The sequence below is a fragment of the Solanum stenotomum genome, chromosome 6, assembly GCF_019186545.1.
Source record: "Solanum stenotomum isolate F172 chromosome 6, ASM1918654v1, whole genome shotgun sequence".
NCBI lineage: Eukaryota > Viridiplantae > Streptophyta > Magnoliopsida > Solanales > Solanaceae > Solanum > Solanum stenotomum.
The window spans coordinates 53,687,548-53,711,961 of record NC_064287.1 but is presented as its reverse complement, the minus strand read 5'-3'; the positions used below and the strand labels follow the sequence as shown (position 1 = coordinate 53,711,961).

The 24,414-nt window shown below is 33.2% G+C and overlaps 5 protein-coding genes and 2 pseudogenes across 5 annotated transcripts; 6 read left to right on the top strand and 1 right to left on the bottom strand.

The window, feature by feature from the left end:
• The window catches only part of LOC125868921 (F-box protein At3g07870-like), a 20,657-nt pseudogene extending 13,942 nt beyond the window's left edge, over positions 1-6,715 (top strand).
• Positions 3,454-4,216, top strand: LOC125866971 (basic leucine zipper 43-like). Its single transcript, XM_049547369.1, has one exon. The coding sequence runs from the start codon at positions 3,526-3,528 to the stop codon at positions 4,108-4,110; it is 585 nt and encodes a 194-aa protein (XP_049403326.1). The 5' UTR covers positions 3,454-3,525; the 3' UTR covers positions 4,111-4,216.
• Positions 6,716-12,304: 5,589 nt separating the features above from the next.
• Positions 12,305-13,459, bottom strand: LOC125868920 (putative F-box protein At1g32420). Its single transcript, XM_049549485.1, has one exon. The coding sequence runs from the start codon at positions 13,457-13,459 to the stop codon at positions 12,305-12,307; it is 1,155 nt and encodes a 384-aa protein (XP_049405442.1).
• A 554-nt stretch (positions 13,460-14,013) lies between these two features.
• LOC125866957 (F-box protein At3g07870-like) lies at positions 14,014-15,189 on the top strand (annotated as a pseudogene).
• A 2,155-nt stretch (positions 15,190-17,344) lies between these two features.
• On the top strand, positions 17,345-18,544 carry LOC125866955 (F-box protein At3g07870-like). The gene has a single exon (XM_049547347.1). It carries the CDS (start codon positions 17,345-17,347, stop codon positions 18,542-18,544), a length of 1,200 nt encoding a protein of 399 aa, XP_049403304.1.
• Positions 18,545-19,571: 1,027 nt separating this feature from the next.
• LOC125866958 (F-box protein At3g07870-like) lies at positions 19,572-20,744 on the top strand. Its single transcript, XM_049547353.1, has one exon. The coding sequence runs from the start codon at positions 19,572-19,574 to the stop codon at positions 20,742-20,744; it is 1,173 nt and encodes a 390-aa protein (XP_049403310.1).
• Positions 20,745-21,940: 1,196 nt separating this feature from the next.
• Positions 21,941-23,799, top strand: LOC125866950 (protein SLOW WALKER 1). The gene has a single exon (XM_049547342.1). The coding sequence runs from the start codon at positions 22,005-22,007 to the stop codon at positions 23,604-23,606; it is 1,602 nt and encodes a 533-aa protein (XP_049403299.1). The 5' UTR covers positions 21,941-22,004; the 3' UTR covers positions 23,607-23,799.
• The last annotated feature ends 615 nt before the right edge of the window (positions 23,800-24,414 follow it).

Here is a 24,414-nt window from a genome sequence, read left to right as displayed (position 1 = left end):
CCCCACCCCCCTATTTAACATATGTAGATACATGTATATATGTGTATTTCCATTTTATATATTCTTATACGAGTGTATTATTCTCTAGATGTTTCTGTTGAATGAATCCACTTTTTTATATCGCTTTGTTAGAATGTGTCGTACTAGTTGCGAAAAAAGAACTGTTGTTTCCTTATATTGGTCTTGATAATCTTCACCTTACAAACTATAGATTAGGTTAGATATATAATGTTTATTTTCTTAATATGATATCAGAGCTAAAACTATCTTTACTCTTGGTTACACTGGGATACATGTTATACTTTGTGTGCTCCAAATGTCCGATTTTAAAACAGTCGAGGAGTGCTCCCGCATTAGTTGAGGAAATGAATTATTATCTCCTTATATAATTGGAAAATCTTCTCCGTAAGGCTCAAACTCTAGCTTTCAGGGTTGAATTAACACAAAGATTCATTTCCTTAACATATGACATGGAATATGATTAACATGTATATATAATTTTATTGATATATATTTGTTTTTTGCATGTATATTTAGTGTTCGATTTCAAAACACTGAATTATATCAAACTCGTAAATTCATGATTAAATTTGCCATTATGCCAATACATTAATCATCTGGATTTACATCGTATATCAACATATTATGATTTCGAGAGTCAAGGAGGGAGAAAAGCAATTGAGTGCAAATGTATGGTTTGGAAAGACTCCAAGAGAAATTGTCATGAATTAGGACAACCAAGTAAAAATGAATATGCAATATTCAAGTGAGTGACACTACACTTATAGCGATTGAAATCGAACTTTCACTATATTTAAATAAGAATAATATGTATTGGTTTTAACAAAATTTCAAAAAATGATGATATAATACTGTTTCTCAAGTGGCCTTTTCAAGTGCATGTATTCTTCTAGTTACATTGCCAACATGTTGATGTCTGACAAAATAACAAAGTGAACATACACAGAGGCGAAGTTGGAATTCAAATATCATGAATTCTAAATTTATTATTGAAATTACATTACCGTTCGTTCATTTTTTGTTATTTGATTTACAATTAAATATTTATACATATTTAATGATTTTTTCAAACAAATATAGAGTCAATAAATTTTTTCAAGTTCGTCCAAATTTATACTTAATATTATAGCTCCGTCCCTGACCATACAATTGGAGTACTTCAATAATAATAATAATTCAACATATGACTAAACTGATAAGGGAACAGTTCTCCAATTTCAGAAAAGAATTGGTTGATTATGAGATATTTTTTGATAGGCTGACATTAACATCCAAAGTCCATATGGAAATAAAAAAAGGGAATAAATATAAGACAAATAAAGATATTGGTAATCATAAAGAATTATACTAGTCGAGGGTCTTTCAGAAACAGTTAATTTACTTTCACGAGATAAGGATTACGTTAGCTTATACCCTATTCTTCTCAGATCCCACGTGTGAAATTACACGAAACATAGTTGTTGTAGTGTATTCAGACTCAAGAACATAACTTGCCTAGGACATATGGCTACAATAAGAATATTCTTCTACTTATAATCATTTTAATTTGCTTTATGGGTCAATATATATAGAAATAGTTTTCTATTGATGGATTTCATCATCTCAACATGAGACAAATAACTCTTAATTTGAACTAAACTAATTATGTGTGTGTAATTCATTGGGAGCATGTAATCATATTTATTGATTTTCATAATATGGAATAAAGTTCCCTTTATCTCTCTTCATATATTGTTTAAAATAGTATAAAGAGAAGAAGATAAAAGAAAGGAAAGCAAACCATAAAGCTTGAGAAAACCTTATAAGACTTTGATTCAGTAGTAAGAGCACAACATATGATATATGAAATTCAACTCACGTCATAAGTTTGAATTCTGACGTAAACAAAAATATGATATTTAAGTGAAGAAGAGTACTTGACCCTCGAAATTTCTTGATTATCCAAAAAAAAGAAGAAGGAAAACAAAGGTTTATGGTGCTTCAAGACTTTAGAGCTACCTTCCACTAAAAATATTTCAGTAACACAACTAATAAGAGTCCTATAGTAAAATATATGTGGTGTATGAGTCAGCCAGCTAGCGTAAATTCATCTTATTCTTTTTTTAACGATAAAATATGAGTCAACTTATGCACCACACCTTGATTAAATTATAATATTCTTGCTACCTTCGACCAACACAGATATCAGGTCTCTCATTTCAATAGCTTTTTGCTTATGAACAATAAAGTTTTGTTGTATTGTGACAATTTATTTAGCTAATGGCTAGTTGATTAAAAAGGTAATACGCAAGCATTTAGGTAGTAAGATGTTAAAGTAAACAATATGGACAATTACAATTCTTCTCTATGGGTCCCTTTAACCTCAATTTAAGTGGATTTCGACTCATCATTATTTTTTTAAAAATAAAATAAATAAATCATCATTAACATGTTTTTAAATAGTTTCCAACTTAATAAATTAACCTAGATTTCGTCATCCACCAAAAGATAATTGTTCTCAAATTGGATACTCTCTTCTTATCAGATTGACTTTCAACTTATGTTCGGACTTTTCAAAAGTATTGTTTGATACTACTGTATATCAAATCCTTTGAAAGAAATGTATTTCAGGAAAATTCAACAGAGATGTAACAACATTTTTAAAGAGTCTGAACAGTTACATAATGCTAGAAATTTCATGACATGCATGTACGGAATGGGACACATGCATATACATCATATATCGATTCATCATGGAACCAATCAAAGTTATTGCTTATATGTTGCTCGGATCCTCCAAAAATACAACAAATAAACAAGTCTCTACTTATAGATCTTTCCTCCCATTCCTTTGATTATGTTTAACCGTGGTTAATAGCTAGTAATAGTTCGAGTAGGTAGTAGTCTTAAAGCAAACGAACTAACTAATATACAAGTATATAGAGTTGATCATGTAAGTAAAAAGACTATATCGACCCCCTACAAAAAGTCCCTCACTCATTCTCATGTCAGATCCTCCAAAAATGCATACTTCTAGAGGATCCAACGTACAACCAGAGACATTTTTGGAGAATCCAAACAACATAATAGTAGTAACACATGCCACTCACCACAACATACAACTAGAGACATTTTTGGAGAATCCGAGCAACATATTAGTAGTAACACTAACACATGCCACTCACCACAGAATACAACCAGAGACATTTTTGGAGAATCCGAGCAACATGGTAGTAATAACACATGCCACTCACCATAGAGTACAACCAAAGACATTTTTGGAGAATCCGAGCAACATAGTAGTAGTAACACATACCACTCACCACACACCACGCGTCTAACGCCTTTTTTCAATGTGCTTCCTAAATTGATGTTCTGTTTTTCTGCTTATGTAAGCTTCCCCTGAATCTTGACCCACTCTTCTCCTATAAAACCCCCTCATTACTCAACCAATGTTCTCCTACAATCTCAACTTTATCTACAAAAACAAAAATTTCTTCAAAGCAAACATACAATTACTTAACTATGATTCCATCAGAAACTGCAGCAACTCACTATTTTTCTTCTGAAAATCCTTCACTTCTGCCTCTTGACTTCAATTTCATGCAAAACAGTTCACCATCACTCCACTTTAGTAGATACTTAACTAATATTCTACCAAACTATCCTGTTAACGACTTCAATAATCTATTACCTTCTTGCATCAGTAGTAACTCTACCTCTGATGAAACGGATGAGCAACAACTTAAGATCATCGACGAGAGAAAGAAGAGGAGGATGATATCTAATCGAGAATCAGCAAGAAGATCAAGGATGAGGAAACAAAGACAACTTGATGAGTTATGGTCACAAGTTCTTCGTCTTAGAACGGAGAATCATAATTTGATTGATAAACTAAATCATGTCTCGGAATGTCATGACAAAGTCCTTCAAGAGAATTCACAGTTAAAGGAAGAAACTTCAGACCTTCGTCAGATGCTTACTGATCTCCAGTTTAATAGTCCTTTCCCTGATTTATGTGACCTCGAAGATGTTCCTTGCACCACTGCTCATCTCAAGGCTGAATCGTCGAACCTATCCATCACTCATTCAACAAATTTGCTTCACTGAAAAGAGAGACAGAGAGAGAGGTGTTTTGTCTGTTTACTTTTCTTCATGTTTGTTTGTTTTTTACATGAATGCCAAATGAGTCTTTATTTCATATCTAAATGTAAGACAATATGTTTTTATGCATAGACTCCTTAATCCTCGCGTAATTCTATAAGACAAGAGGGAGTTACTCGGATGGTAAGCATCCCTCACGGCTCCAACTCTACCCTAAGGTTGTGAGTTCGAGTCACCAAGGGAGGATCCAGGGAGGGGTAAAAAAAAACAAAGAAAAAAAGTAAACGTTCGGATAAGATTCACTTGAACATGAAATCAACAGTAGCCCCATGATATAACAAAATCATTAGAACAATCAAATGATGTGATCAGCAAAATTCTTAACAGGAAAGGGAACACGAAATAATTTAGTGTGGGGGAGGGAGTAGAGAAAACGAAAGCAGCACTACGAACATTTACTTTATTTATTTTCATTTTCAACATTGCGGAGAATAGTATATGCAGCGAGTGGTCTCAGTAAATTGAGCTCAGCAAAAGACAGGCCCCATGATCAGACCTGTTTTCGACATATTAGCACAAGCATTTAGACAAATAGAAGTGGAGAGTGGTGGTGATAGTGGTTCATTATAAAAGTAAGTACTATAAGAAGCAAAAACACTTGAAAAGGAAACTCCACTATGATAAACTTACTGTTTTAAACTTTTTTGAGGACAGAGGTTATCAAGTATTTCAGGTGTTACCGGACGTTTTTGACTTCTGTATATCAACATACATAAGCATTTGCAACTCAGATATTTCAGTCATATGTTCTCTCTCTCTATCTGTCTCTCCTCGTGTTCGTGGAGAACACAAAATGAACCTAAGGCCTAACTCAGACGGTATGTTTTTCTACAAAGAGGTCATGAGACAAATAGATAATAACGTATGTCGCTCATACCCTTTAAAAATGATGATGTTGTGTGTCGGTTCCTCCAAATATAGTATATTTTTGGAAGATCCGACAAGGGTGATTCAACATTTTTGGAGAGTCCGAGAAACATAGATATTAACTACCTTTCTTGGATGTCAATGGAAGGAAAGAAGTGGCTCAAGGACAAAACTTGAGCTCTGAACAGAACAAATTAGTTTAAGAGATTGGGTAGTTCTAAGGTTGACAACTACTTATATAAAAAAGAACTATTTCTGACATTAGTTTTACAGGTCAAAGGAGAAGGAACAAATGCTTGTGGCTTATACTTTAAGAAGCTCATATGTATCGTCATTCGTCACCCTCCCTCAATCTTGCATCTATTGAAAGATGAAACAATATCTACCTCAGCCATTCCTTCGCCGTCATCTACAGTGAGTTCAAAATTGACATGATTCTACTTTAAAATTGATAACACCTATACTTTTACCATTTTAATCAACTTCCATATCTACCTAATACAGACGTCAAAACTCCAAGGCCAAAAAAATGATTACAAAGAAGAACCAAAAAGTGAGTAATAGGCTGTATTGTTGTCTGTGCTTCATATTGATACCTGCCACATAAAAGAAAGTACTCTTCAGTTTGTTGATATATTATATGTTTTACAATTAGGAATGATTTAATTGTGTACTTAGATACACACTTACCAAAAAAAGTGGCAGAAAAATCACCATTTATATTAATATTGATTTGTCAACCCTCATTTGAAAGCAAATGATAATCTTTTCCGCCTCTTTTGGAAAAAAATAGTATGTCCTGCAAAAAACAAATTAAATTAGATTTCGTATCAAAAAAATAAACAAAGAAAATATTAACTATGGAGATTGCAAAGGATAAACAATCTCTCATGTCACCATAATCTTGGACCTTTCAAGTGAGATTATGGTGGAAATTCTTTCGAGATTACCAATCAAGTCCATTTTTGTTGTAAGACAGTTTGTAAACTGTGGTATAATCTTTTAACTTCTGACCCATTATTTTCTAACATGTATCACAAAAGAACATCATCTAATTTTCCCAGCCTTTTGCTTTCGATTGATAACTATGTGCAGTTTCTTCTAGAACTCAAACCAGATGATCCTTACCCCCTAAAGAGCACCACTGTGTTGAGCCCTAAGTTTCATCTCCCTTCATCTCGCATGAGATTGATTGGTTCATGTAATGGGTTTGTTTGTTCGTTGAAAGGTTGGATGTATGACTTAAATCATTCGGTTTACATTAGCAATCCTCTTTTGGGTGAGTATCTCAAGGTTAAATTGCCTAAACGGGAGAAAAGAACTTGTGTTGCTTATGCATTCTGCTTTAGTGAAGCCTCTAGACAGTATAAAGTATTAAGATCAGCAGTTAGTAATTTTGCCACATTCAAAAGTACCAGAATTGGAGGTTTATACTCTTGGAGTTGATGAAAAATGGAGATATGTGGGTGAGGCTCCAGAACCTCTATGTGTATGATTTAGTAAGGCTAACATCAATGGTGTTGTTCATTGGATGAATTCGGGAAAAAATGACAACAATTACTCCTTTAACAGTTGGACAGAAGAGGTGAAGTCCCTGTTAGCTCCTTGGACAGAAGAGGTGAAGTCCCTGTTAGCTCCGCATGGTCTGAAAACTCCATCCTACAACTTGATACCTGCCACATAAAAGAAAGTACTCTTCAGTTTGTTGATATATCCTTTACAATTAGGAATGATTTAATTGTGTACTTAGATACAAACTTACCACAAAAAAGTGGCAGTAAAATCACCATCTATATCAATTTTGATTTGTCGACCCTCATTTGAAAGCAAATGACCATCTTTTCCGCCTCTTTCGGAAAAAAAAAGTATGTCCTGCAAAAAGCAAATTAAATTAGATTTCGTATCAAAAAAATAAACAAAGAAAATATTAAACTTACACTTTGTTCCAAGCGAATGAATAGAACTCAGCATCTTCTTCGTTCCCTACTATAACTTGGTTAAACCTTTGCCAGAGAGGTTCACCTATCACAAATGATATATCTTGTCTCACTGATTCTATTTTCAGTATTTGATGTTTATCTCTACAAAAAAACAAAAATATTGTCATTTGAAAAGAAAATAACTGGACTCTATTGATTTTAGCTATACGATTTTACCTTAATGTGTCGGGGTTAATGCAGCAGTAAGTATCCAAAATGCGATACATAAAGTCTATAGGGTCTTCGAAGTTGACACATTCATAGAACTCTAGTGATACCAACTCAACTTCATCCAGCAATTGAATAATCTCACCATAAGCTCTTTCAATTCTTCTTGAGGAGGAAATGTCTTTCATCTCTGGAAAAACAGTACTGCCTATAATGTACAAGTTGAAGATTCTAATGTTAGTTCCCAAAAGGAACAAAGGTGCAAGGATGGTGATTAAAGTAGAGGGAAATTGAAGATTCTAACTAAGGGGCATACTATTACTAATGTTTTTCACTTAACTCAGTTCAAGTTTAACTCACTGTCTGTGGCAAAATTAACCAGTGAACAACATTGTTCTGCTTCCTTTTTTTTTCCTGGGGTCTAATTCTAGCATATTGGGGGCTAATCCAGCCTGTTCAAGTTCTTTAACTCTAATTTACAACACAAACGCATTTGAACTTCATTTTATCCCCAATTTCTATGAAATTTAAGATTCTAAAATGCAAAGAAACAGATCATTCTTCCTCCTGTTTAAGTTCTTAAATTCTACATTGCAACACAAACACATTTCAACTTCAATTCATCTCCAATTTCGGTGAAATTTAAGATTCAAAAAAGGAAAGAAACAGATCATTCTTCCTCCTGTTCAAGTTCCTAAATTCTACATTGCAGCACAAATGCATTTGAACTTCAATTCATCTCCGATTTCTATAATTTAAGATTCAAAAAAGCAAAGAAACAACTCATTTTTCCTCCTGTTCAAGTTTTTGAATTCTACATTACAAAACAAATGCATTTGAACTTCATTTTATCCCCAATTTCTATGAAAGTTTAGATTCGAAAATGCAAATAAACAGCTCATTCTTCCTCCTATTCAAGTTCTTCAACTCTACATTACAACACAAATGCATTTGAACTTCATTTTATCCCCAATTTCGGTGAAATTTTAGATTCGAAAATGCAAATAAACAGCTCATTCTTCCTCCTGTTTAAGTTCTTAAATTCTACATTGCAACAGAAACACATTTGAACTTCAATTCATCTCCAATTTCGGTGAAATTTAAGATTCAAAAAAGCAAAGAAACAGATCATTCTTCCTCCTGTTCAAGTTCTTAAATTCTACATTACAACACAAACACATTTGAACTTCAATTTATCTCCGATTTCTATGAAATTTTAGATTCTAAAATGCAAAGAAACAACTCATTCATCCTCCTTTTCAAGTTCTTTAACTCTAATTTACAACACTAACGCATTTGAACTTCATTTTGTCTCCAATTTCGGTGAAATTTAAGATATTAAAATGCAAAGAAACAGATCATTCTTCCTCCTGTTTAAGTTCTTAAGTTCTACATTACAACACAAACGCATTTGAACTTCAATTCATCTCCAATTTCTATGAAATTTAAGATTCGAAAAAGCAAAGAAACTGCTCATTCTTCCTCCTGTTCAAGTTCTTAAATTCTACATTGCAACACAAACGCATTTGAACTTCAATTCATCTCCGATTTCTATGAAATTTAAGATTCAAAAAAGCAAATAAACAGTTCATTTTTCCTCCTGTTCAAGTTTTTGAATTCTACATTACAACACAAACACATTTGAACTTCATTTTATCCCCAATTTCTATGAAAGTTTAGATTCGAAAATGCAAATAAACAGCTCATTCTTCCTCCTGTTCATGTTTTTGAATTCTACTTTACAACACAAACACATTTGAACTTCATTTTATCCCCAATTTCTATGAAATTTTAGATTCGAAAATGAAAATAAACAGCTCATTCTTCCTCCTATTCAAGTTCTTCAACTCTACATTACAACACAAACGCATTTGAACTTCATTTTATCTCCAATTCGGTGAAATGTTAGATTCTAAAATGCAAAGAACAGCAACAACAACAACAACAACAACAACAACAAAAAAGAAGCTGACCTGACATTTCTTCAATTTCTATGCGACCTGTAAATTGCAGAAGAAAAGGAATGTGAAAATTGAATCAAAAAGTGAACAGAACTCAAACTGTAAAAGAAAGTGAGAGATTACCAAATGTTGAATGCTTTAGGAATGAAGAAGAAGACGAACGAGTAGTTAGTTATATAGAAGTAGTTAGTCTGTTTTTTTTTTTGTTTTTTTTCTTTCCCAATTCACCCTTTGATTTTGGGAAACGAGTAAAAAAATACCCCTAATCTATAATAATGACTCAAAAATACCCTACTTTTACTTTTTAGTCTAAAAATACCCTTCACGATGATTTTTCATTCAAATGTACCCCCTCCTCTTACTTTTTGATTTAAAAATACTCTCAACCCCAATTTAATTAAATTATATTCTTTTACTGATTTGTTAATTCTTTTATTTGTTTTAAAAGATATTTTTTTACTATTATCTCAATGATGGGCTCTCGAAGATGGAGCGATTCACTTTAGCTTGAATAAAGTTTGAATTTAAATAGGAAGTTTTCAAGAAAAATTTAATTATATTTCATAGCTATAGTTTGCATATGTATGGGTTGTAGCTATAGTTTAAGCTGTCTCGTTTGTATAATTCGCAGGTTGTATAACTCGCGGGTGAGGTTGTATAATTCGTGGGTATGCTTGTATAATTGAGCTATTTTTGTATAAACGCGAAATAACAAATTTATACTAACACAAACACCTAAACTTTAAACAATTATACAAATTATATTACACAAAACTACATTATACAAAAGTTATACAAATTATATTATACAATTATACAAACTCGAAACTCCAACCCACGTAACTATCACTGAATGTTGGTCGCGAGTGGTAATTAACTAAAACTATAGCTATGATGACTAATTAACTAGTATATATATATTTGCTTAACCATGTAATTTTCCCAATTTAAATCATCATCATTGGCTTGCTTGGTCACTTTCGTGATAAGGTGCTTAAAATAATTCTGAATTATATATATTTTGGAAATTAAAAGAATGGTTGGTTGAAGGGAAAGGTAAGCTAGAAAATTCATGAATCGACGTCTCCCTAACAATTAGACTTCCAAAGAAGAGGAGTCTGATTGCCATTAAGCCCTTTATAGAAATCGAGGAAATATCCAATCCAATTTCAATATTGGGTAGGATTCACCAGCCACTAGACATAGCATATAGTATTCGACGACTTTCCTATATTCTAGCTCTGCCCTTATCACCACTATAGTATTGTCACTGCTTCAATGAAGTTATTACCAATACATCTAAAAAAGTTGGATTTGTTGAGTTGTAGAAATGTATTTGAATTGCACACGTATAACCTAATTTTCTCTAGTTCCATATTAAGTGTATTGAGATTTTTTTATAGTCTAAACTTTAAAGTAAGTGAATTTTTCAAAGTTTAAGAGAATTGTTGGCCCTATTTCTTTTCTTCATATTTACCCTTCTTTTTATTGAGGTTCTTTACTATACTTAGTATTTTCTTGAGAAAGTAATTTGAGAATAATCAAAACGGTAATAAGTGTTTTAGTTTCCAATATTTCTGATTTCCTAATTCTTTTTATTTTTGTGAATTTATAACATTATTTAAATTTTCTTCTTTTCTAAAATGAAATGCAAGATTAAAAGCAATGCATAATTCGGTGGGAATTAAACCCAACATCTTATTATTATAATACATCAGGACTCAAGCTCAATATTTTAATTAACCTTTTACTGCTATGGAAATCATTGACATAATAGACCAAAGTGCAGCATGACTCACTTTGAGTCTTTAAGAATTTTCAAATAAAAATCATGAAATATAATCACTTCTGAAGCAAAATTCCTTATGAGAAATGAATAGAAATGTGGCTGGCCATGCTTTCAATCTAACCAGAGAGCTCTCTATTCATTATTGTAGGGGAAAAGGGTTTGATATGCTCATTAACTTTGTTATATAGAGCTAATATTTTTCTCGCTATGAAATGGGTTCATATATATTCCTACTGTTATACAATGACTCACATATATCATTTTTCTCTAACGTGAAAAATATAATTTAAAATTATTTTTTTAATGTCTTTTTTGAAAAAAAATAATACATGTAGGAGTATATTTGATCCTTCTCACACTTTTTCTTTTGACTAATTTTATTTATCCACTAATTTAAATTTATTATTTTGATGTTCAAATTTATTTTTTTCCACTTATTTTCTTATAAAATTTTACTATAGATGTCCCAAATATTTTTTCTACAGATATAAGAACTAAATTATAATAGACTAGTAAAATTACAACTTTTCGGCAATATTGTAATTTAGTTTTTGTAGTTGTAAAAAAAAAATTGGGACATCTATAATAAATTTTACAAGAAAATTATTGAAACATGAATAAATTTGATCATCAAAATAATAAATTTAAATTAGTCGTTGAAACAAAAAAAAAATACGTGAGAGGAGGATAAATATACCCCATATGGATTATTTTTTTTAAAAAAAAATAAAGTTAAATGAAAGCTATTTTTTTCACTTTCATTAGAGGAAAAGGGTATATGTGAGTCATCATTTGTATAACAGCGGGGTATATATAAGTCACTTTTATAACGAGGGATATATCAGCTCTAAAGACAAAGTTAAGGGATATATCATTCTTTCCCCTTCTTTTTATTTCTTTTTATTATAAAAAACTAAGATAATAATAATAAAAAATAATAAAAAGTCAAAAAATAATTTATTTAGAAAAAGATCAAACACATGTTTTTTAAAAAATAAAAAATAAATTTAAGATTATTTTTTTAATTTTGTAATTGTAGGGGTATATGTTAGCCACTTTTGTAACGGTAAGAATATATATGAGTCATTTTGTAATGGTAGCATATTTTAGACACTTTTATAACAAAGATATATCGGTTTTAAATAACAAAGTTAAAGAGTATATCATGCCATTTTTCCCTTATTTCAGTCAAACAGTATTATGTTTCGTGGAGTATAAAATATTCAATCAGTAATAGTAGTATATGCTGTTGGGTTTCTTTGCAAGCTAAATATTGTATGAATCAGATTTAAGGCATTAACATCAACAAAACTCTGTTTACTAACAGATACTTGAAAAACTCTGAAACTTATATAAATTGTCTACTATTCTTAAAACTAAACGTCAATAATAAATGATAATGGAATAATGTTTTCATCAAACCTGCTAACATATCTTGGCCAAAAATGATAGGCGAACACCAAATATGTTGAGGTCAGGCTTGATGTTGCAAGAATATATTTTTCATTCTCTCTTCTTTTTTCAATGTTTTCTGCTTCAAGAACTACAAATTTCTCCTTCATCAAATCCGGATCGGAATCAAATTTTGTAAAAACCTTGTTTACCTCGTCGTATACCACCAAATTGCAGTTTTCAGGTTGGTCACGCGGGTACACAATCAACTTTCCCCACAATGCACTTTGAATTTCGCTTACTCGACTTCTTTCTGGAGGTGAAAGAGTTCCAAACTTCTCCTCTGTTAAGTTGAAATAGGTGATAGAATTAAACTTAGGATTAGCCCAATAAAGTACCCCATTGACGAAGGTACGACCAGAACTCAAATTGTTAAGTTTACCAGGGCTATTTTCACATATTCTTCTCCATGAATTATTAGTTCCTAGAGTTAGAATCTTTATACATGGCCTTTTCTTGTAATAAATACGATCGCGAAGCAATTTGTATCTTTCTGTGGCCGGATCATAGCCTAGATACAATTCTGGACGATCCCATGTTCGTGTATATCCCAATGAGAATGGCAAAGCTTTTATTTCCCCTGTTGTGATGTTATACAAGAAACCTTGACTGTCTTTACCGTTATACAGACAGACAAGGCCATTGCAATGATTTGAGCAAATAAAAATCTTTCCATAATCAAAATAATTACGAGAACCCACAAGTTGTAAAGGGAATAGTTCAAGTGGTGATTGGTTATAAGTAACCCTTCTTGTAGCGTTCAAGTAGTGTTGGGGAATATGAGGTGTTTTTAAACCTATTTCATATAAAAGGCGGGTGGCTAGAGGACGGTCTCTAGAACGAGCAATGTGCAACTTGACAAAGTTGAAATCATGTAGTATCAAACTATTCCAAGCTTTAGAAACACATTTGAATCGCATTAGAGACTTAGCTGCAACCCATGTTAATATCTCGAACACCATGTCATCTACAAAGCCATGCGCCACCGCGTCCTCCTTCGTCGTAGTGCTAATTCGACATCGTTTTCGATTACTTTGGGTATCTTCCAAGGATGAGGGAGGGCGTTTTTTGCCTTCCATGTTATTGCTATGGCTATGGAGAAGACAAAAAAAAAAAGAGAAGGAAAATATTAAATTAATTTCGAAAAATAATACATAACTAGTATTGAATAAAGAATGATATATAATCTAAGGCGTATTCTGATTTATTATTCTCCTAATCAAAATCTAATTCCTCAAACACACGGTTATCTCCAGGTTATTATATTATAATTAATTAATACGTACTTTCACTTTATAATAAATAACTTTGTTTTAATGAATACAATATCGAAATAAAATTGGATTATTACCATAAACATATTCGAAATAAAATAGGCGTTGATTATTACTTGACCCTTTGTCCTAATAGATTCAGAAAAGGAATATGTATTATACTTTTAGGATTGGGAGAACCTTTTTGTTATAGGTTTGGGATTATTTGGAATCTATTTATACAGGGATGTAATTGGGGATTTCTAAAGCATTAAACACTTTTATTTTTCCGGAAAACTCTCTCTGCTTTGCTTGGAAGATTAGGCCTAACTGAACATCGTTAAAACTCGCAACCTTTTTGTTCAAAGAAAGTGACAGTCATGGACCCCGGAAGCTCTATGCTTTTCAAGGGAGATTGCAAATAAAGAACAATCTCTTATGTCACCGAAATCATGGACCTTTCGAGGGAGATTATGTTGGAAATTCTTTCGAGATTATCAATCAAGTCCATTTTTTATTGTAAGAGGTTTGTAAATTGTGGTATAGTCTTTTAACTTCCGACCCATTATTTGTTGACATGTATCACAAAAGATCATCATCTAATTTTTCCCAGCCTTTTGCTTTCGGTTAATGGCTTTAACCATTTTTTTGTGGAACTCAAAGTTATTGATTCTCAACCCCTAACGAGAACCATTGCGTTGAGCCCTATGTTTCATCTCCCTTCACCGGAATGATATTAATTGGTTCGTGTAATGGGTTCGTTTGTTTTTTGAAAGGTTGGAATTATGGCCTAGTCCATTCGCTTTACACCTCTTTTGCGTGAGTATTACAAGGTTAAAATACCTAAACAGGAGAAAAAAATGTGTGGTGCTTATGCATTCTGCTTTAGTGAAGCCTCTGGACAGTATAAAGTATTGAGATTAGGATATGGTAAGTTTGACGGACGTCTAAAAGCAACAGAATTGGAGGTTTGTACTCTTGGAGTTGATGAAAAATGGAACTATGTGGGCGAGGTTCCAGAACCTCTATGGATATCATTTAGTAATGCTAACGTCAATGGTTTTGTTCATTGGATGAATTCGGAAAAAAATGACAGCATTTACTCGTTCAACAGTTTGACAGAAGAGGTGAAGTCCCTGTTAGCTCCGCGTGGTCTGATACCTCCATCCTACAATTTGACGCTAGCAGAGTTGGAGAATTGTCTATGTCTGTGTGATAGTAACAATAGTGAGTATATTGATATATGGGGGATGAAAGAGTATGGAATAGCTGAATCTTGAACTAAAACTCGCATTTTGAAGGATACTATTCAACCAAATATTTGTAGTGATAGATTTATACCAATCTCAACTTGGAAAGATGGAGAAATACTGATGCAACAGGATCATGGCATGCAAGTAGTTTCTTACAACCCTAAAGAAAAGAAGTTTACGAAAGTTAAAGTGTACTTTGGATATGCAGCGACTAGGTACATCCCAAGTTTTTACTCAGTCAAGACTGTCATTGGGGAAAGTTCTCAAGTCTCATACACTCATCCGAAGTTTGATACAGTGTAGATATTTAATTAGTCTTATTTCCTCGTGGATATTATGTGTTTCTTCTATGGTTCTCATGTAATCTAGCTTAAGACCTGTCAACTTTTAATGTTTTATGGATGCTTTTAATTTATGTCAGATTTGCATTCCTTTTGTTCAATTCACTATGTACTTTTCTGAATAGAACGAACTAAGGAACAAAATGTTGGCCTATCAGTAAAAATAATAGTAACAGAGTAAACATAGACGACTTCGAGCACAAGATGTTTCTGCAATTTTGTAACGCAAGTGATTGACACTGTCTTCTCGAGATTGACATTGTCTTAAGTCATGGAATTAGCCTCATACCCAAGACTGATAAATAGGAAGACATAACGAGAAAAAAGGTAATTCAAAAGGCATGATTTATTGAAATTTCAAAAATTGATCTGATATACATACAATTACAGAAAAATGCATATGAAGAATGAACAGAAAGGAAGGAAATTAATATTGAGATCATTAATAAATAGAAAGGTTCAGGATCATACTAAAGTATCGGAATTGGAGGTTTATACTCTTGGAGTTGGTGTGGAATGGAGATATGTAGGTGAAATTCCGTGTCCTGTATGGGTATAATTTTGGCGAGATTAATGTCAATGGTGTTGTTCATTGGATGGATCGCGAAGAAAATGACAAAATTTACTGGCAATCCTACTTTTGATGAATATGTCAAAATTTGAAAGCCTCAATGGGTAAATAGTGTTTGGTTGTATTATTTCACCTTTTGATTAATGTCTCTCAAATGTTTTTCTAAGGAAAAGTAGTTTTTTGAGTGATTGTCTTTACATACAAAAGAAACTCAATTTATAGGACAGAATTTTTGCAAGAAAAGACTTTTAATTAGATTGTATTTATTATAGGTTCATCAATTTAAACAAAAAGTATCGTCCAAAAAACCTATAACATAGAATTAAAACAAAAATGAATGTTACAATTGACATTCATGTATTTTGTATATTTCAAAACTTTTAACGGATGATTTTGCATGTTTCAAAATTAATTGAAACACTAATTCTTACAATCCTCCACTTGTTTCAAGAAATTTTATCTTTGAAAAATCTAAAAATACTTTGAGACATTAATCTAGCAACATTCATCAATGATGGTGTCTTTTAAATCATTGACTACTTAGTGAACGAAACTTGAACTAAGTGGTTCATTGAATGAAATAGAAAAATACTCCACGCATATCACTATGTTCCGGTGAAAATCAAAATTCTTTGATACCTTACTGTCATATGTATGGAATCCTCTTAGCTAAGTGCTTTAAGATCTCCCTGTTAAAATCTTATTGAAACGGTCTTCACTTCGCACTTAGTGCGGTGAATTAATCAAGAATAACTGTGCATACTCCGACCAAATAGTCTATGAATTTCATTGAGAGAAATTAATCTCATCCTCCTTTACAACAAAGTATCGATAAATTTATCAATATTCCTACTAAAGAGAAGGATGAGATTATATTCTCTTAATAAGTCAATAAATCGATTTCGATTGGAGTGTGTAGGAATACTCTTGAAACAAATGGGAAATTGTAAGAGGAAGTATTTCAATTAATTTTGAAACAAATCCATTCCTTAAAAGTTTTGAAATATACAAAATACGTGAATGTGAATTATAACATTCATTTTAAATTTAATTCTATGTTATAAATTTTTCGGAAGATGCTTTTTCCTTTTCAATTCATGAATCTATAATAAATACTTAAACGATTTCAATGCTAAGCACATTAATGGACAATAACATATATCTAGAAGTTTTAGAACATATCTTTTCTTTCTTTGGTTTGTAAACAAAAAACTGCTAGCTATAAATTGGGAATAGATACAATAGAATCTCAAGAAAGATAAAAGAATTATATATTCTTCGAGTCTCCAAAGTGATACCTTATAGATATAGGTTCACTCCAACAGATAGCTAACAGCTAGTTAGACTTTCATTATTTACTAAATACTAAGTCGGTGTAAGAAATAATATTAGGAAAAAAATTTAATATTAGCTAACGGCTAGTTAAATTTCAATAATTACTTTCAATTAGTCATTTTAGAGGATCACACTATATGAAAGTCCAGTCAATCCATAAGACCTAAACCTTATAAACTAGCTCCCTTTTTGTTCAAACGAAGTAACAATCATGGATGTTCAAAGCTCTAAGCTTTTCAAGGAAGATTCCGAAGGAAGTACAATCTCTCATGTCACGAGGATTATGGACCTTCATATAGTGATTATGGTTGACATTTTTTCACGGTTGCCAATCAAGTCAATTTTCCGTTGTAAGATTGTTTGTAAGCTCTGGTATCATATTTTAACTTCCGACCCTTTGTTTTGTAAAATGTATTACAAAAGATCATCTTATTTTCCCAGCATTTTGCTTTCAATAAATCACTCAGTCCGGTTACTTGTGGAACTCAAAGATGATTTTTCTCACCCCCTAAATAGAACCATTGTGTTGAGCCCTAGGTTTCACCTCCCCCCAACTTTATATACACAAAACTTGACATTAATTAGTTCATGTAATGGGTTCATTTGTTTGTTTAATGGTTCGATGAATAACGTATTAGAGCATTCGGTTTACATTAGCAATCCTCTTTTGGGTGAATATTTTGAGGTTAAATTACCCAAATGGGAGAAAAGAACTAAGCGTGTTGCTTATGCATTTTGCTTCAGTGAAACCTCTGGACAGTATAAAGTATTGAGATCAGTAGTTAGTAAGTTTGAGGGACGTCCACATGTATCAGAGTTGGAGGTTTATACTCTTGGAGTTGATGAGAAATGGAGAAATGTGGGTGAAGTGCCAGAACCTCTATGTGGATCATTTTGTAAAGCTAACGTCAATGGTTTTGTTCATTGGATGAATTCGGAAAAAAATGATAGCATTTACTCCTTGAACAGTTGGACAGAAGAGGTGAAGTCCCTATTAGCTCCGCGTGGTCTGACAACTTCATCCTACGGCTTAACACTAGTAGAGTTGGGGAATTGTCTATGTTTGTGTGATACTTATCATAGTGAGTATGTTGATATATGGTGGATGAAAGAGTATGGAATTGCTGAATCTTGGACTAAAGATCGCATTTGGAAGGATACTATTCAACCAGATATCAGTTGTGATAGATTTATACCAATCTCAACTTGGAAAGATGGAGAAATATTGATGCAAAGGTATCGTGGCACACATGTAGTTTCTTACAATCCAAAAGAAAAGAAGTTTACGAAGGTTAAAGTGTACCTTGGATTTGCAGGGACTAGCTACATCCCAAGTTTTTACTCACTCAAGACTGTCATTGGGGAAAGTTTACAAGTCTCATATGCTTATCCGAAGGTTGAGATAGTTTAAATATTTAATTTGTCTTTTTTCCTCCTGGATATTATGTTTTGCTTCTATGTGTCATCTAGCTTAAGACCCATCAACTTTTACTGTTTTATGAATGCTTTTGAGTTATGGTATGTCAACTTTTACTGTTTAATGGATGTTTTTGAGTTATCGTAGTACAACTCTGTCTATTTGCAATGTGAAGTCTCGAAAGTTGCATTCATTTTATTCGATTCATTCTGCACTTGTCTGAATAGAACGAACTAAGGAACAAAATGTTGGCCTATAAATAAAAATAATAGGAACAGAAAAAACTAGACGCGCTCGAAAGACACTTGAAAGAGTTAAAGAATCAACTGGAAGCCTAGAAAATACATCATAGATAGTCTCTTTAGGTATTAAAAATTGTTGTGTTACGCTTTAAGACAAATAAGGCCTAATTAGTATTGAATAAGGAATGATAATTAATAGCCCTTATAATAAGATGTATTTTAATTTGTTTGTCTCCTGATTCCTTTTTTTTTTCTGCTCAAACACACGTCATCTCTCCAGGTTGTGAATTGTGATATATGTTTAAATTATAAATACAATTATTTCACGGAATTATAATTAATTAATACATACATACTTTCAGTTATGCTTACACTCTTAATAATTCTATTGTTTCATATTGTATCGTATTATATTGTTTGAATGAATACAACATTTGCATAGTTGAATGATAAACTTACTCGAAATAAAATAGGATTATTATGATAAACGTATTCGAAATAAAATAGGTGTTGATTATTTCTTGAATTTTTTCCCCAATTTAGGAAATTCATAATCCCTATTGGTTTAGGAAACTCTTTGTCCTAATAGATTCGGGAAAGGAATATATTGTTCTTTTAGGATGGGATTACTCGGGATCTATATTTAGGGACGTAGTTGGGATTCTAAATTATTGTATGTTTTTTTTTTCTTTCATAGTAAAAAACTTTCTCTGCTTTTGCTTGGAGGATTAGACCTAGCCGAACATCGTCAACCTTTTTGTTCAAAGGAAGTGACAGTCATGGACCCTCGAAGCTCTAAGCTTTTAAAGGGAGATTGCAAAGGAAGAACAATCTCTCATGTCACCATGATCATGGACCTTTCGAGTGAGATTATGTCGGAAATTCTTTCGAGATTACCAATCAAGTCCATTTTTTGTTGTAAGACGGTTTGTAAACTGTGGTATAATCTTTTAACTTCCGACCCATTATTTTCTAACATGTATCACAAAAGAACATCGTCTAATTTTCCCAGCCTTTTGCTTTCGATTGGTGACTATGTCCAGTTTCTTGTGGAACTCAAACCAGATGATCCTTCCCCCCTAAAGAGCACCACTGTGTTGAGCCCTAAGTTTCATCTTCCTTCACCCAACATGAGATTAATTGGTTCATGTAATGGGTTTGTTTGTTTGTTGAAAGGTTGGATGTTTGACTTAGACCATTCGGTTTACATTAGCAATCCTCTTTTGGGTGAGTATTTCAAGGTTAAATTGCCTAAACAGGAGAAAAGAACTCGTGTTGCTTATGCATTCTGCTTTAGTGAAGCCTCTAGACAGTATAAAGTATTGAGATCAGCAGTTAGACATCAAAAAGTAGCAGAATTGAAGGTTTATACTCTTGGAGTTGATGAAAAATGGAGATATGTGGGCGAGGCTCCACAACCTCTATCCGTATCATTTAGTAAGGCTAACGTCAATGGTGTTGTTCATTGGATGAATTCGGAAAAAAATGACAGCATTTACTCCTTTAACAGTTGGACAGAAGAGTTGAAGTCCCTGTTAGCTCCGCGTGGTCTGGAAACTCCATCCTACAACTTGACGCTAGTAGAGTTGGGGAATTGTCTATGTTTGTGTAGTCCTAACCATAGTGAGTATGTTGATATATGGTGGATGAAAGAGTATGGAATAGCTGAATCTTGGACTAAAACTCGCATTTTGAAGGATACTATTCAATCAAATATCCGTTGTGATATATTTATACCAATCTCAACTTGGAAAGATGGAGAAATATTAATGCAAAGGTATCGTGGCACACAAGTAGTTTCTTACAACCCAAAAGAAAAGAAGTTTACAAAGGTTAAAGTGTACCTTGGACATAAATCGAATAGCTACATCCCAAGTTTTTACTCACTCAAGACTGTCATTGGAGAAAGTTGTCAAGTCTCATACACTTATCCGAAGATTGACATAGTTTAGATCAATATTTAATTTGTCTCATACCTTGTCCATTTTAACGTTTCTAGTCTATTTGCAATGTAAAGTCTCCAAAGCTGCATTCCTTTTGTTCAATTTACTCTGCACCTGCAAAATGGATTCTTTTGTTTAACTGGCAATCCTACTTTTGATGAATATGTCAAAATTCGAAAGCCTCAATGGAAAAATAGTGTTTTGTTGTATTACTGGAATCGCGTTAAAGTTCATAGTATGATATTTTACTCTTTAAACTCACATCGAATATCTTATCCAACTATCCTACGGGTTCGGTAGAACACAATAATTTTACTTGTGCCACTAATAGACAAATCTCAAACTGCTGATATGCCTCCTCTGGATCTACTGTCTTCTTCTTTTGAACAAGTAAATGCTTATCTGCAAAAAAAAAAAACTTCAATGAATGATATATATGGCATTCTACAAAGATCAAAATGTCCTTGTGAAGTTAATGATCCTATTGTTCTCCTATAAAACATTAATATTATAGGAGTAGTAATGTTTTTAGACAAAAATAAATAAATATGCATTATGATAAATACCTACTTATATTACATATTATATAAATATAAATACAATATGAGTAATAAATATGCACCTTTCGACGAGTTATAAAGTTTGTGTAAGAATTAATTAGAAGTTTAAAACCTTATATTATAATGCCATTATCGAGAATACAATAAGCATTCATATTATTACAAGTCATCTAAATATTAATAGATAAACAAACGTTTATATTATTATAAGTCATTTAAATATTAAAATATGAATAAAATTACAAGTAAAATAGGTTTAAACTACGCCCTCCAACCTTAAACGTATACAAATAGACATTTAAACTATCATAAAATTAAATAAACAAATACACACGTCCTACAGAACAATGCGTATACAAATAGACACTATAACTATCATAAAATTAAATAAATAGACACACACGCCTATAGGACAAATCGCGTGAGTTGCAACCGCATCCTACAGGACAAATCGCGCGAAAACAAGCTCACTTTCGTTCCTTTACTACTGCGTTTTGGATCAAACAATAGATGCACGCGCGTCTTACACGACAAATGCTTTTATGATCAAACTATTAACGAACATGTTTTTATTCAATTTTATGTTGTTTAAGGGCACTTTTGACTATTTTCCGTAACATATATAAGACCTCTAATATTCAGATCGATAAACCCTAAGACCTTTAAACCCTAATCATATTCAGCCGAAGTTTTCTTCAGAGCTTCAACAATGGCTGAAACTCAATCGATAGCAAGAACTTTCCCAGTGAAGCCAAAGTTGAAACCCACTTCAGCAAATTCATCTACACCAACCCCTGAATCCAAGTACTGGAAATCCTTCAAAACCCCTAAAGAAATTCAAACCCCACAAACACTTGTTTCTTCAATCAACTCCATAGTCTTCTCTCCAACATCTCCTCACGATTTCGCCGCCGCCCATTCCGCCACCGTTTCCATTTACTCCGGCAAAACTCTTGAACCCAAAACAACCATCTCCTCTGCTTTCCGTGATACTGTCACTTCCGCTTCATTCCGATCCGATGGTCGTCTTATCGCTGCTGGTGACCTTTCCGGCGCCGTTCAAGTTCTCGACCTCAAGACCCGTGTCCCACTTCGTCGGCTTCGTGGCCATACCCGACCTGTTCGTGTTGTTCGTTACCCGCGGGTTGATAAGCTTCACCTTTTCTCCGGTGGGGATGATGCTATTGTTAAGTATTGGGATATTACTACTGAGTCAAAAATTTACGATCTTTTGGGGCATAAGGATTACGTGAGGTGTGGAGATGCTTCTCCTGTAAGTGATGATATGTTTGTTTCTGGGTCTTATGATCATACAGTGAAAGTTTGGGATGTTAGGGTGATGAATTCGGGTTCGGTGATGGAGTTTGACCATGGAAAGCCTGTTGAGGATGTGATTTACTTGCCATCTGGTGGGTTAGTTGCTACTGCTGGTGGAAATTCTGTGAAGATTTGGGATATACTCGGAGGTGGGAAATTGCTATGTACAATGGAGAGTCACAACAAGACTGTTACTTCGATTTGTGTTGGTAAAATTGGGAAGGAGAGTGGTGAGGAGGCGCAGCAATATCGGATTTTGAGTGTGGCTTTGGATGGATATATGAAGGTGTTTGATTATGCCAAGTTCAAAATTACTCATTCGATGAGGTTTCCGAATCCTCTAATGTCTGTTGGGTTCTCGCCTGATTGTTCTACAAGGGTGATTGGGGCATCAAATGGGACATTGTATATAGGCAGGAGAAAGGTGAAGGAAAGTGAAAGCATGGAACTTGTTGATGTTGGTGGCTTTGGTCAGGTAGAAGAACCTCAGAGGCGAGTGTTGAGGCCATCTTATTACAGATATTTTCTGCGGGGGCAAAGTGAGAAGCCCTCTGAATGGGATTACTTGATTAAGAAGCCGAAGAAGATAAAGGTGACGGAGCATGATAAGTTGTTGAAGAAGTTTATGCACAAGGAGGCTTTGTTAGCTGCTTTGAATGGGAAGAACCCAGCAAATGTGGTAGCTGTTATGGAGGAATTGGTTGCTCGGAAGAAGTTGATGAGATGTGTATCAAACTTGGAAACGGAAGAACTTGGTTTGCTTTTGAAGTTTCTGCAGAGATATTCAACCATGCCTAGATTTTCAAGGTTTTTGATGGGCCTGACAAAGAAAGTAGTTGAGATGCGAGCTGAAGATATCAAATCATCGGATGAACTGCGAGGTAACATTAGAAATCTTAAACGAGATGTGGAGGAGGAAATACGATTACAACAGACATTGCTACAGATACAGGGCATTGTGACTCCTCTGCTCAAGATTGCTGGAAGGAGATGATCATTACTTATTGTTGCCTGTCGATTATCGGCAGTATTTGTGCTATCAGATTGTAGTATTCCTTCAAGAAATTTTGTTCTTTTACATAGAATTGTACTTTTCCTTTGAACTTGTTAAAGCTAATGTTTACAATTTGGCTGTATTGGATTAGAGTGTAGTTTTGTTGGTGGATGGAAATGAAACTTAACCATGATCTCTTCTTTGCTTTGATACCATGTTGAATTGTATGAAGTCTCTCATTGTCTGCTGTATTCTGAAAGTGGATCATTCACTGGTCGAGTGGGAAACTTGAATTAACTATCTTGTTTCTTGTTTGGTTACGATGACTAGTTAGGTTCTTTTGCTCACTGTCCGTAGACACTTATTTGTACATGGATTTGTTTCATGATTGGACACTTACTTTTATAAGAAGAGCATGGTTTCATCTGGCTGAGAACATGTAAAATCTTTACAGTTTCTCTCACCTGGTGGGACTATAATATAAGCATAAAGTTTGTACATATTGAGGTCATCTTCAATTTTGCTTTTTTGTTCAGGCAGTTGTTTGCAGTCTCTATCAAGAAAGGGAAGACAAATTTCCATTCAAGGGATGAAGAAGTTTTGGAAGAAACTGATAAAAGTATGTTTTCTCAACATTAATCTTTGTAGTAGTGTCACCCATACGAATAATCCAACTGTAGATATTAAATTAACCTGCACTATCACTCTGGAGAAACAAAAGTTTATACTCTAGCTTCCTTTCAGTGACGTAGTTTGTGAAAGTACAGTGATATATGCAGTACACTGCTTTTTATACCGATTAAATTGC